This window comes from Podarcis cretensis (genome assembly GCF_951804945.1).
Source record: "Podarcis cretensis genome assembly, chromosome: 1".
In the NCBI taxonomy this organism is placed as follows: domain Eukaryota; kingdom Metazoa; phylum Chordata; class Lepidosauria; order Squamata; family Lacertidae; genus Podarcis; species Podarcis cretensis.
The window spans coordinates 265,352-277,805 of record NC_137170.1 but is presented as its reverse complement, the minus strand read 5'-3'; the positions used below and the strand labels follow the sequence as shown (position 1 = coordinate 277,805).

General features: G+C 51.3%; 1 protein-coding gene and 1 long non-coding RNA gene across 4 annotated transcripts in view; both read left to right on the top strand.

The window, feature by feature from the left end:
- The window catches only part of LOC307208873, a 33,327-nt gene that overhangs the window by 18,156 nt on the left and 2,717 nt on the right, over positions 1-12,454 (top strand). The window lies entirely within an intron of this gene.
- LOC307201117 (cytochrome P450 2H1-like) lies at positions 4,653-12,234 on the top strand. Of its 3 annotated transcripts, none has more exons than XM_079950212.1 (9): positions 4,653-4,962; positions 5,928-6,090; positions 6,722-6,871; positions 7,932-8,092; positions 9,284-9,460; positions 10,130-10,271; positions 10,440-10,627; positions 11,143-11,284; positions 11,590-12,234. In XM_079950212.1, exons 1-9 carry the CDS (start codon positions 4,783-4,785, stop codon positions 11,769-11,771), a joined length of 1,485 nt encoding a protein of 494 aa, XP_079806338.1. In that variant the 5' UTR covers positions 4,653-4,782; the 3' UTR covers positions 11,772-12,234. The 3 variants fall into 3 exon arrangements, with proteins under 3 accessions (XP_079806338.1, XP_079806339.1, XP_079806340.1); XM_079950213.1 differs by having other exon boundaries at positions 4,859-5,374; XM_079950214.1 differs by lacking the exons at positions 4,653-4,962; positions 5,928-6,090 and adding an exon at positions 6,201-6,354.

Here is a 12,454-nt window from a genome sequence, read left to right as displayed (position 1 = left end):
CAGGAGGGCAACTTACTTGTAGGGCAAAGACTCTGTTGAGTGTCCCTGCAGAAAAACTTTTTAATGGTAAATGAGAGGTAAGTCTTTCCCAGAGCATTTCTGAAAATACAGCTTAAAAAATATAATAATGACAACGAAAAGTGATGAACAGTTTATTATGTATGTTCTTCTGAGCTCTTCCTAGCTGCTAATTAGCTAGGCTAATGGATGCCAATACTAGTCCATCCATGTAGTTTCCTCCTTCCTTTGTTGGGAGGTGGAGCTAAGGGAAGGAGGGAGAAGGTTCTGTAGACAAGCCAAATTTGCATTTCAGAGAGACAAGATTGAGTGAATGCCCTTAGGTTTTAGATTCAGGTAGCTAGCCGTGTTGGTTTGACGCAGTCAAAATATATATAAAAAACACAATAAATTGTCCAGTAGCACCTTAGAGACCAACTAAGTCTGTTCTGGGTATAAGCTTTTGTGTGCATGCACACTTCTTCAGATACACTGAAACAGAAGTCACCAAGGCCCTTATATATAGTAGGAGGGTGGGGTGGAGTTTTTCTGTCTCATTACATATGCTGATCCAGGGATAGGCAACCTCAGCCCACCAGATGTTTTGGGACTACAACTTCCATCATCCCTAGCTAACAGGACCAGTGGTCAGGGATGATGGCAGTTGTAGTCCCAAAACATCTGGAGGGCCAAGGTTGCCTATGCCTGTGCTAATCATCTGCATGCTATCCCTTGCTTTTTCTTGTAGGACTAATTGTAGTTGTTAACAGTTGTCAACAGGTTTACCATACCCATTGAGTCTATCACCCATCTCCTACTACCCTTCTGAGAAAAACCCCACCTCACCCTCCCACTATATATAAGGGTCTGGTGACTTCTGTTTCAGTGTATCTGAAGAAGTGTGCGTGCACACGAAAGCTTATACCCAGAACAGACTTAGTTGGTGCTACTGGACTTTTTATTTTTTTATATTTCGACTGCTCTTAGGTTTGTTCAGAACACTACCCCCACCTTCTGTTGCTTTTTCAAATATGCACTTTGCTCAACAGTCCTTGCTATTAATTCATTTTTCTCTCTCCTTGGCTACTCTGCTTCAGGAGTGGGTAGAAAAACCCACCGCAAAACATGGTGACAAATTATAATGCTAAATATTATTTTCCTGTACCTCAGTGCCTTATTCTTTCAACTTCTTGTCCACTTGATTTAGCTAACAAATAGGTTTCAACCTGTAAACAAGTGATTTGCTCTACAATTAGACCATTCCGTTTTTCTTTTTCCGTCCACCCCTTCTTTGCCTGTCTGCTTGGATGCATCCCATGTATGGGCTCATTGGTTCTTCTGTTATTTATTGCCTGTGATGTTTAAAAGCAATAAGCACACTGAGAGTTTATAAAAACTATAAGGTATCACTAAAAGCATGTAATGCCTCTATTTATGCTCTAAAATAAATGTAAACCAAATGATGAGCCAAAATGCTAAGAAAAATGGCAGGAAGGTTCATTAGCTGGTTAAAGGTAGTTGGGGAAACTAAACTTCCCTCTCCCTTTTTCTTTCTTTTTTTACATTTTCCAATATTGCAGATTTGCTCCAAATTGCAGTAAAAAAATAGTAGGATGGGGAAAACATGCATGTGTTCCTCCAACCTAGGAAACCTGATGTCTGTTGTGGACATGTGCAGAGGTATTCATTCAACTGCCCAGCACACCAGGAGGGCCAACGTGAATAAAATAATGGGGGGCACAGGTAAGCCCCGCCATGCAATGCCCTCAAATATTTTATGGGGGGGTGAAGGTGTTGATTTGTAGCATCCAAGTGCACAGCGGAATGATGAGGAATACGTGCCAACATGCTCTGTATTGCTTTATTTACATTTCATAGCTGGTAGATTACAGAAAACCATCTTGTCTCTGCCGAAGCAGAAAAATGCATCCTCTCTCCTCTGAAGCACAGAGAGAATCACACTGAACTGCAAAGAACAGTGAAAAACAGGAAACCAGTGTACGTCACATCCAGTTTCCCTTTCCCGTGGGAAAACTCCAACAGTACAGACTGTGGAAAGTAAACATTGTCTTGTGACAAGCCTTTCGCTGCACAGTGAAGAGAGCAGAAACCAACAGAAGGTACCTTGACCCTTAGGAGTTGGCTTCTATGCGACCCATACACCTGTGGATCGTTCCTATTTTTAAAAAACCTATCTGCACTTCTGGCACCAGAGCACAGTTTGTCTCCTTTGGGGGCTTCTGAGGCGCCCTCCAGCCAAGCACTCGGCACACAAGGTGCTTTTCTGGGGGAAGCGGAGCCCTTTGCCGCAAGGCAACTTCGCTGTGTTTGTCCAAAGCAGCAGCTCCTGTGCTTGTCTTGCATAAAAGAGCCTTTGAGAGCCACTCAGGTTGATAAAGCAGGAGATCAGCATTCTAAACAGGGCCTGATCCACTAGAAGTCCTGCTCTCAGGCTCCAGGGCAACCGTGCAGGGCACACCCTTGGTCAGGGTTTTGTCCCCCCCCCCCCGGGTTGGGCTTCTAGGGCTCACCTGGCCTGCCTTCCAGAGGCTGCAGCTGCTGCTTCCCTAAGCATTGTGGGAAATGGCCCCTGCTGGGAAACAGGACTCTGCCCCACCCCCCAGCTCTTGCCTTGTCTGTCTTAACAGTGACAGATCTTGCAGTTGTAGCTGGGGGCAGTCCTGGATTCCTCTGGTGATTGCAGCACTGATACCAGGCCAGAGAAACCAGAAGGGCGACATGGCAGGATGCAGCCACTGCACGAAGGCCACAGAACCCTCTTCCCCATAAGCACCTCAGAGCAGAGGCTGAAGAGGGCAGCTGAGGGGCTGTCGCGTCCACGAGGGGCTGCCATCATGAAAGGGGTTGCTAAGTGCAGTTCAGACACCAGCAGGAGACGCCTGTTTTCAGTATGGCTGACCTATAAGTCTTTGACATATCTTAGAAACCTGAAAAATGTTCTCCACACCCCACCCCGGGTTTATACCTGTTGCAGACTTTGGCTTTGCAGCTTCTGCCATGGTGTCTTCAGATATTCTTTTGTTCCTGTTTTCAGTTTGTGACTTTCTGAATCTTTCACTTGTGTCTTCAAAAACAAAAGAGAAAAACAAGACCGGTATTGTTACAAGTGATATTGACCTCTATTACTCCTCTGTCTCCTCCTAATTAAATTTGTATATCATCCTTCATCTGAAAACCACAAGGCAAGCAATGTAAAACCCTCAAAGTACATAATAAAAACAAGAACAAAAACAAAACAGTAATGCTCCTGCTCTCGTCCAAAAAACACATTTAAAAGCACATTGACTGCTAATCAGCCAAAGGTCTGGTTGCATAGGAACATTTTTGCCTGGGTCTCTGGGCAGACACAGTGATGCTAAGCTTGCAATTCAGAATCCTTGTACTGAAGTTTGTGCAGATTTTCAAAGGCTCTAAAAACAAGTTTAAAGTGAAACACACTGTCTCTCAGGGACCCACTGTCTGGGGGGCCTGCAATGCAAAGCTCAGTGAGGCCATTCAGAATACCTTTCCATTATTTGATATTAAGCTGGAGCTTATTAAGAAGGTCTGTCAAAAGTGTCCAGAATAGAAGTAGACCTCCATCTTGAACGCAGGTCAGCTGCACAGAGTTAAACTATGGAACTCATTTCCAGAAGAGGCGGAGATGGCCACCCACTTGAATGGCTTTGAAAGAGAATGAGACAAATCCATGGAGGAGGAGGAATGGCCGAGAGGCCATCGATGGCTCCTAGCCAGGATGTCTATGCTCTGCCTCCTGGTCAGAAGCAGCAATTCTTCTGAATCCCATGTGCTGGAAGCTACTGGAGGGGAGAATTGCTCTTGTGCTCAAATCCTGCTTGACAGTTTCCCAAAGGCATCTGCTTGGCCACTGGACTAGAAAGGGTCATTTGCCTGGTCCAGCAGGCTCTTCTCAAGAACATCATGTGGAATTATCTGCTTCAGTGTCCACACTTGGGTAGGATGTGATTTTATGTTGATCTCCCCCACTATCAACCCGCATCAGATTATTCATAGACTGGGGAAACCCCAATTAATTGGGAGGAAAGTTCAGGTTGTCACTTGGATGAGGGTGACATCATGGGGACAATGCAAAAGCCCTGAACCCATGAAGTGCATTGAATCCCCTTGGACCTGCACCCCCCCCCCAGACAGCGAGCAAGCAGCTCCTTCCCTGCCACCACCTCTGGTTGGTCAGTCGCTGTGGCTCCCTGGGCAAGCAGATGGCCAGCTGTTCTGGAAGGAAAAGCAGATTTGCTGTGTGATGAAATATGCTGTGTCTCATTCCTGGCCGCTTAAAACAACCCAAAATTCAGAGTGGGGCAGACTGCAGGAGACAGAAAAGACGCTGCAGCAGTGTGAAAGAGAGAAGCAGGGACACCCCAAAGCAGGGAGCTGGGGCTGGGGCTTGTGGGTTCCAGGGAGGTGCCTAGTGGGCCTTTGGGGGGGGTGCTGCTCGCTGGGCCCACCTTGCTGTGAGCCAGCAGGAACCTTCTCATAGATCTGGACGTGCCAGGAGAGTCCTGCATTTTGGAGGCTCTGGGTGGCTGTGTGTGCCTGCATCTGCCTTGGCTTTCCTTCAAGGGCCTCCCACACACCTCCAGCGGTGACCTTTGGGCACAGAAGGTTGCAGTTGTTATCTTGAAGACCAACAGAAGGCGATTGGCTAGCAATCCAGCCCCACCTTCATCTGAGCAGTTTTGCATATTTTGGACTAATAAACAGCTTCCCTTCGTCCTGCAATCTGGTGAAGTGCAGTTTTTGGTCATGGAGAGTTGGGGAGCCCCTGGCATATTTCTCCTGCTATGTGCTGCTTGCCTCTTCTTCCTCTCAGTCCGGAGGAAGGCGCCTGGCCGCCAGAGGCTCCCTCCAGGCCCCCAGCCCCTGCCCTGGGTGGGGAACATCCTGCAGCTGGACACCAAGGACTTCCCCGGATCGTTGGAGAAGGTAAGCCAGCATGCAGCACGGGCCGGTGGGGGCTGGCAGGCTAGCCTGGCATGGAGCCCCACAGCAAGATGGGGCCTGTGCCACCCCAGGCCTGCCCAGCAAGAGGCCTGAGTAGTTCACCCTCTTGGTCTTCACAGTCAGGAGGCCCCAGATGTTTGCAGACTGAGATTCACTTTGCAATGTGAGGGTTCCCAGGAGGGCTGCTTTGGAGCAAGGGGGGACCGCATCCTGCAGCGTGCCTCTGCCACCCTGTCTCAAGGAGACACACGTGGTGGTGAGGCTGCAGGACACACTGGGGCCCAATAAGGGCAGCCCTGCCCTTCTCAGCTGCCCAGAGGCGCCACCTAGGAGCTCCTCCTTACAACAGCATCAAATGGCTGCAGAAACCGCCAGCAAAGGAGACTCTGCCCAGGTAGGTGCGCCGAAGGCACCTGGCTCAAAATAAGCAGCCCTCTTCTTTTTTAAATATATTTTTATTTGATTTTAAAATATATATAAACATACAACAAAAAACAATTCAAGATCCAGCTATCAAGATTACTTTGAATTTCCTGACTTCCCCACATCCCTTCCATGGGTCCTAATATTTACAACTGCATATCAATACTTATCCAAATTTTTGTCCTTCCAAATTATCCATACTTTCCATTACTTTACAAGTGTGTTTAAAATCCTGCTAATGTTTTAACCTGCTTACAATGGTCTCGTAAATAAATTATGAACTTTCCCCATTCTTTTGTGAAGTTCTTGTCTTCTTGATTTCTGAACTTCCCAGTTAATTTTGCCATTTCAGCATAGTCCATCAACTTGTTTTGCCACAATAGGCAGCCCTCTTCTAGTGCTCCCCGTGCGGAGCCCAGAAGGGCACATCCCTCGGCGGTGGAGGCTGGGCCGGGGCTCTTGGGGTGCAGCCTGAGGGTCCCCCCAGAGAGGCCAGCCTGCCCACCTCCCTTCTCTTCTCACAGCTCAGCCAGAGGTACGGGCCCATCTTCACCATCCAGCTGGGCTCTCAACGGGTCGTGGTGCTCTATGGGCACGAAGTGGTGCAGGAGGCCTTGCTGGCCCAGGGAGACTCCTTTGGGGCCAGAGGAAGCAACCCCATTCTGGCTAAAACAGCTAATGGAACAGGTTGGTTTCTAGAAGAGCTGCACGCCAGCACATGCACAGCCTCCAGCCCCTTAGGCAGAGCCCACAGGGGCTTTGTCAAAAGTATTTATGGGCTGCTTTCTAAGGTGTGGCTTATGCAAGGCAGTGAACGCAACACAGGAATGCCCCCCTCCCCGCGCCACTCATTAGGTCTCTGCTGGGCATTTGACAGACTAAGGTCCACAGCTCCCCTTCATGGAGGGGGGGGGTGTTGGTTAAGGTCCAGAGGCCAGGAACTGAGGAAAAGTAAGTAAGTATTGGGGGAGCTCCTTGTTCCAAGTAGTTCTCTGTTTTGGGTGACCCTCCCCATCCCCATTCCTGCTCTCTTTTCCCGCAGAAATACAGATCCAAGTCTGTGGGCAACAGAAAGGCAGATTGTTTTCCCCTGTGCAATGAGGCCGAATCCTGTACATGCCCCATTCGCTTTCTCTCTAATTGCCCTATTGAGCTTCCTTGGCTCCTGTGGTGTGTGAGAGACAGACAGACAAATTCCACCCTCTGCTGCTCAGCTTACGGCAGAGGGACAGCACAGCCCTGCGGTGGGGGGAAGCATCCTGGCCCCACAAGGCCCCTTTGCCCCTCATGCATTGCCTTCCTCTCTGTGTGTCCTCAGGAATTGGCTTCAGCAACGGGGAGACGTGGAGGCAGCTGCGGCAGTTTGCTGTTGCCACCTTGGGCAGCTTGGAGGTGGGGAAAAGGAGCTTTGAGGAGAGGATCCAGGAGGAGGCGAGTTTCCTGGTGGAGAAACTCAGAAACACAAATGGTAAGGAGGCCTCTTTTCCTCACCTCCAGACCACACAGTGCTACGGGCTCCTCAAGCAGACCTTGTTCCAAGCAGACTTCTTTTATTCCAAGTAGCAAATGGCTGGTGGCTCATAGAATCATAGAACTGTGACGTTGGGAGGGACCCCGAGGGTCTTCTAGTCCAACCACCTTAAGCTGCCATCTGTCGCCAGAAAGGTAACGGGTGAAGCCTTAGCCATCACTTGCCTCTACTTCACAACAACTCAATTTCACAGAATCATAGAATTTGCTTGAATTACGTGTGGTGCAATTTTGTTAATGGCACAGATGCAGACCAAGTACAAAAGAAAAGAAGTGGCAATCATTCTGCTAGCCAGGGTGGCCAGCACACTGGTGGCCAGCACTGGAGTGGTGTTTGGTTAGAATCAGGCTAACTGGCATTTGGTCTGGGTGGCTGAGTGGATTTTGGAAAAAGCAACATGATTGTCGCCATGCCTCAAACAATGCCTCTGATCTGTGGACAGCGGCAGGCGAGACTTTTCAACCACCTTCAATATGCCAGACTGCGCTAACTTTTTGGCTCCACAGGACAGATCCTGATCAGGATTGGCCTTGTGGGCAGAAGAACCTAAGGGCCTGCTGGATCAGGCCAAGGGGAGCCCATCTAGGCCAGCCTCTGGTGCTCACAGGGGCCAAGCAGATACCCCATCAGAGGCAGTTTTAGGGTAGCGTGAGACACCCTGCAGGGGGCACCAAAACAAGGCTGCAGAACAGAGCGGGGGGGGGGGGGGGGTGAATTGTAGTGTTGCATAGACGTGAAAGCCCAAAGTCCGCCACTGCCCCCATGGGAAACCCCCAAGCAGGCTCTGAGAGCAAAAACAGTCCCTCTTGTGAGAATCATTTCTGACTCTGGCTGTGGAAGCAGAGCAGAGTCAATGTGGCCAGAAGCCATCCTTAGTCCTCTCCCTTGGGTCTGGAGATGGGCCCTTGCCCTTCCTGGCCTTGGAGGGGAGCCTGACCGGATGGAGCCGGGATCTCCCCATGGCCTCGAAATGATGCCCCTGTTTGTGCCCTGGCAGGAAGGCCCTTCGACCCATCTTGCTTCCTCAGCCAGGCAACTGCCAACATCCTCTGCTCAGTTTCCTTTGGCAGTCGTTTTGACTATGAAGACGAGGAGTTCCTGGGATTCATCCGCCTGGTTCAAGAAAATGCCCTTCTCCAGTCCAGCCCAATGACAAAGGTGAGCACACAGGCAGCAGGAGGGGAGGGGCTTCTGTTCCAGCCATTCAGCCACTGGGGGAGGGATGCTCTGTATAGGATGTGCAGGGAGGGCAGAAGATGGCCGAGGTTCCTTTCTTCCTGTGGGGCAAGAAGTGACCCATCACGCAATCTATGCCTGAGGTAGCATGGGGGCCCTTCTGTGATGGTGTCCCCCACCAGCACTTCCTGACTCTGGTCTGTGTCTGTTCCTGCTGCTCCCATCTCCCTCTGCCAAGAGGCACAGACAGAAGACACGCTCCCTTTCACACTGCACCCAGGGCATCCCCACTGCCGACTAGGGAAGCCACAATCCATATCTATCCTGTATCTACCCTATGAAATGCTGCATTTTGATCTCTTTCTCCCCTAAATCAGCTTTGATCAGAATTGAGAAAAAACAGGTAATGTGCACACAGCCACACAGTTGGGGTCCTTTGTGGAAAACTCCCTAAAATGCCTGCACCGTCTCACCGAAAAGGCAGCCCCTGCTCCCATCAGCCGGGCCCTTCCAATTCCCCTTGCCCACCAGGTGAGGGGAGCAGGTGGGGCTGGCTAGGGCGGGTCCCCAGCAGTGGGTGTGGGGCTGGAGAGGTCAGCTTTCCCCCTTCACAGAGACGGGTCCCAAGTTCGTGAACCAAGGGCTGAACAGGGGGGAGCAGCTCCAACCCGCTTGCTCCCCTTAAGCCGCTCAGACGCCGGACCCCGGCTGACCAAGGAGTGGGTCAGAGTGCCTGCCCCCCACCTGCCAACTCACTCCTGGGCTGCAGCATGCAAGGTAGCCTGCAAGAACAGAGAGCTGAGCTATGAACATCCAGAGGAGGAGGAAGAGGTTGCGGGGGGGTGGGGGTGGGTAGAGGAGCAACATCTCCTGTGTAAACTCTATGCACTACCCTGGGGGGTGAGGGGGGAGGTTGGCTGGCTGGTTTCCAGTTTAGGATTTTGGAAAAGGCTGCCTGATGTGAGCAGTTATTGGGCTACTCAGGTCAACCTGAACATAGGGCAGGCAGACTGGAAATGCCATTTGAATGGTAAGAAATGCTCCTTTTTATGGCCAGGCAACTATAGAATCCCAGAACTGTAGTGTTGGAAGGGACCCAAAGGGCATCTACTCCAACCCCCTGCAATGCAGGAATCACATGATGAGTTTTACTTCCTGCTCTTCACATCACAGCTGTACAATATTTTCCCGACAATCCTGGAATACTTCCCTGGATCTCACAAGAAGATATTTAAAAATACAGAGGAGTTAAAGCGTTTCATCTCAAGGCGGGTGAAAAGACACCAGGAGACAACGAAGCCCAGCCAGCCTCAGGACTTCATTGATGCCTTTCTCGTAAAGATGGAGCAGGTGGGGGCGTGCCATCCTGCCTCCTTGGCTGCTATGTCTGCAGTGATCCCTGGGACACCCTGCTCAGAAGCTGATCCGCTGTCTCACTGGGTCTCACTATGGCGGCCATCAGAGGGCAGGTGCCATGTGGTGCATGTGGTGCTGTGCCACCCCTGACTGTGTGCTCAGCAGAGCCTCTCTGCCACGTTTCCAGACTGGAGGTGGCAGGGAAACATGTCTGTATGAAAGGGGGCAGCAGGGCACATTTTTTGCTCTGGAAGCCCACATCCAGGGTCAAAGCACCCCCTGTTCCCACCTTATTCTGGGCCATGGCAGCAGGGGCAGAGGGAGGGGGCACAAAAGGCTTTGTTCTGCTCCTCATTGCACCCCCTTCCCCCCCCAGCTTTACGCAGGAGGTCAGGAGGGAGTGGGGGGTGGGTTGGGGAGTGGGTGGGTGTGCTGAGGGTGTGCCATCCTGGAAGGTGGCAGGTTGGGGAAGTCCTCTCCCCTCACACAGGATGAGAGGAAGGGTTTTCCAGGACTGGGACTTATCTCTGCATTGCAAACATTACAGACAGGCCCAGGCCCAGATCCTTGGGAGGTGTTTGTGGTGGAATTCTGTAATGGCAGAGTTACTTTGGGCAAATAATGTGCTTTGTGCACCTGTCGTCTCTTCCAACCTCCCTACAGGAGAAACAGAACAGTGGGTCCGTGTTTGATCTTCAAGGTTTGGTGAGGAGCATCTTAGACCTTTTCATTGGAGGAGCAGAATCCACCAGCCTCACCCTGAGTTACGCCCTCCTGACTCTCATGAAGCACCCAGAGGTCAAAGGTAGGCAGCACCCTGACAGAAGTGGGGGGCTTCTAGTTGGGAGACTGAGGAGCTTGGAAAAGAAGGGGGCAGAGAAGAGGGGCAGGAACAGAAAACAAAACACACAAAAAATCAAATCACACTCACAAAAATCTCACTCTTACTACATCTCATCTATTTTTACCTTAGAGAAAGTTCATCAAGAAATTGATACTGTGATTGGCTCATCACGAAGTCCTTGCATGGCGGATCTGGGAAAGATGCCCTACACAGATGCTGTGATCCATGAGATCCATCGAACCCTGGTGCTTGTGCCACTGAATCTGCCACATGCAACCACAAAGGACACTCTCTTCAGGCAATACTTCATCCCCAAGGTCAGTTTCTGGCCTCCCAGGTGGTCTCTAAAATGGCCACAAAGAAACCTGTGTGCAGTTTCCTTTCATCCACAGCAGACACTGTGGAACCTTCTGGGTATTGGTTATAGTGGAGGAGCGGATTTGAAAGCTGGGCAGGACACACTCAAGGGCTTTCCAAACACACAGCATCAGAAATGTGCAGCCGGCACTTTGCACGTGAATCAAGGCCATCCCTGCCAAGCAGTCCCCTCCATGCAGCTGCACCCAGGGCAAGCCTGAGACTCCTGAGGTGCACAGGAGCAGCCAGAACGGAGGCCAGGGCTGGGGTGGGAGTAAGTCATTTCTCCATCAGGCACCTGGTCCCCAGAGGAGGTTATTGAGGGCTGCCCCACCTGAGCCAGGCAGGGGGTGACCCCAGACCTCGAGGGCCTTGTCTGTGATTGCACCTGCAGGGCAGAACTCTCTGCTTCCTTCTCTTTTGGAGAAGAACCTCTTGAGCCCAGGAGGGTCTCCTCTCTTTGTCCCCCCACCAGGGCACCACAGTCTTCCCTGCTCTGAAGCCTTCGCTGCACGACAGCAGAGAATTCCCCAACCCACTGCAGTTTGATCCTGGGCATTTCCTGGATGATAACGGAGGCCTGAAGGAGAGCAAATTCTTCATCCCACTTTCCGTAGGTAAATAGATGAATCCTCATTTTACAGCTGAAAGGAATCTTGCAGCCAAACAGGTTCTCCTACGCCTCATCCTAATTCCAATGCATGGCTGGAGTCTCTGGCTGCATGGAGGGGGGGGTGTGTGTCACAGACAGCCGTAGATTTTGTGCCCACAGCGTGGAAGAGCTGCTCTGCCTCTCCCCCCCCCCCGCAATTTAGCATCTCATTTGGTCCCCCTTCCTGCCATCCCAGCCGGTGTGGCTTTGCTGTTCCAAGGATGCAGCCAGGAAGGCACTTCCAGGGCTCACCTCCCTTTCTGCTTGCAGGCCAGCGGGCCTGTATTGGCAAGAAGCTGGTGGACATGACCATCTTTGTGGCCTTGACATCCATCCTGCAACACTTTGACCTGGTCCCTCTTGTGGCTCCTGAGGACCTCGATGCCTCGCCAGCACCAGCATTCCTGACAATGGTCCCCAAAGCCTACCGGCTCCGCGTTGCCCCTCGCTGAAGGGTGGGAAAGTGGCCACCCACACGGCTGCCACAGCCATGGCTCAGTGGCATGTTCTGTTTTTATTGTAACCTGCCTCTTGGAAGGGTTCTTGAAAGCCGGGAGGGGGGTGAATTGTTAATATATTACATCAAAGGGCAAAGAGAAAAACGGGTGGTGGGTGGAAAGGATGAAGGAAATTTAAGGTTTATAACTCATGGCACAAAAAGCTGTTCTATGCACAGGTTTTACATTTGCTAAGACTGAGCTGAGACATTGACGCTGCATTGTGGGGAAGCTGCAGGAAGGCAACAAAACCTCTGCTGGGCCCCTGAGAGAAGAGGCGGGTGTGGGGCTGGGTAATCCCCTTTGGCCTGGGCTGGCTGCAGGCGGCTGCTCTTCCAGGGAGCAGCTGGTGGCATGTCACTTTGGGCTGAGCAAGTTAAAGCAACTAACAAATTCAATAAACCATAGTAATTGTGTACCCCTTGGTTCTTCCACATGTATGTTCCACCCTCCCCCAGAGACACCTGCCTAGCCGCCCCACATCACCTCTTTCCCCCCATTGGTCCCAGGGGCCCATCTGGTTGCAGCTGAGGCTGGGGCAGAGGGAGCCAGGCATGGGGGAAGGATCCGCCTCACCCTACCCCACCCCTCAACCTCCTGCACAGAGGGGGGCAGTCTGCGGAAATGTCCATGAAGAA

Coding starts and splice junctions, on each gene's coding strand:
- LOC307201117 (XM_079950212.1), top strand. CDS start 4,783: ATGGAGAGTTGGGGAGCCCCTGGCATATTTCTCCTGCTATGTGCTGCT. Junction 8,093..9,283: donor AGTCCAGCCCAATGACAAAG/GTGAGCACACAG, acceptor TTCACATCACAG/CTGTACAATATTTTCCCGAC. Junction 10,272..10,439: donor GAAGCACCCAGAGGTCAAAG/GTAGGCAGCACC, acceptor TTTTTACCTTAG/AGAAAGTTCATCAAGAAATT.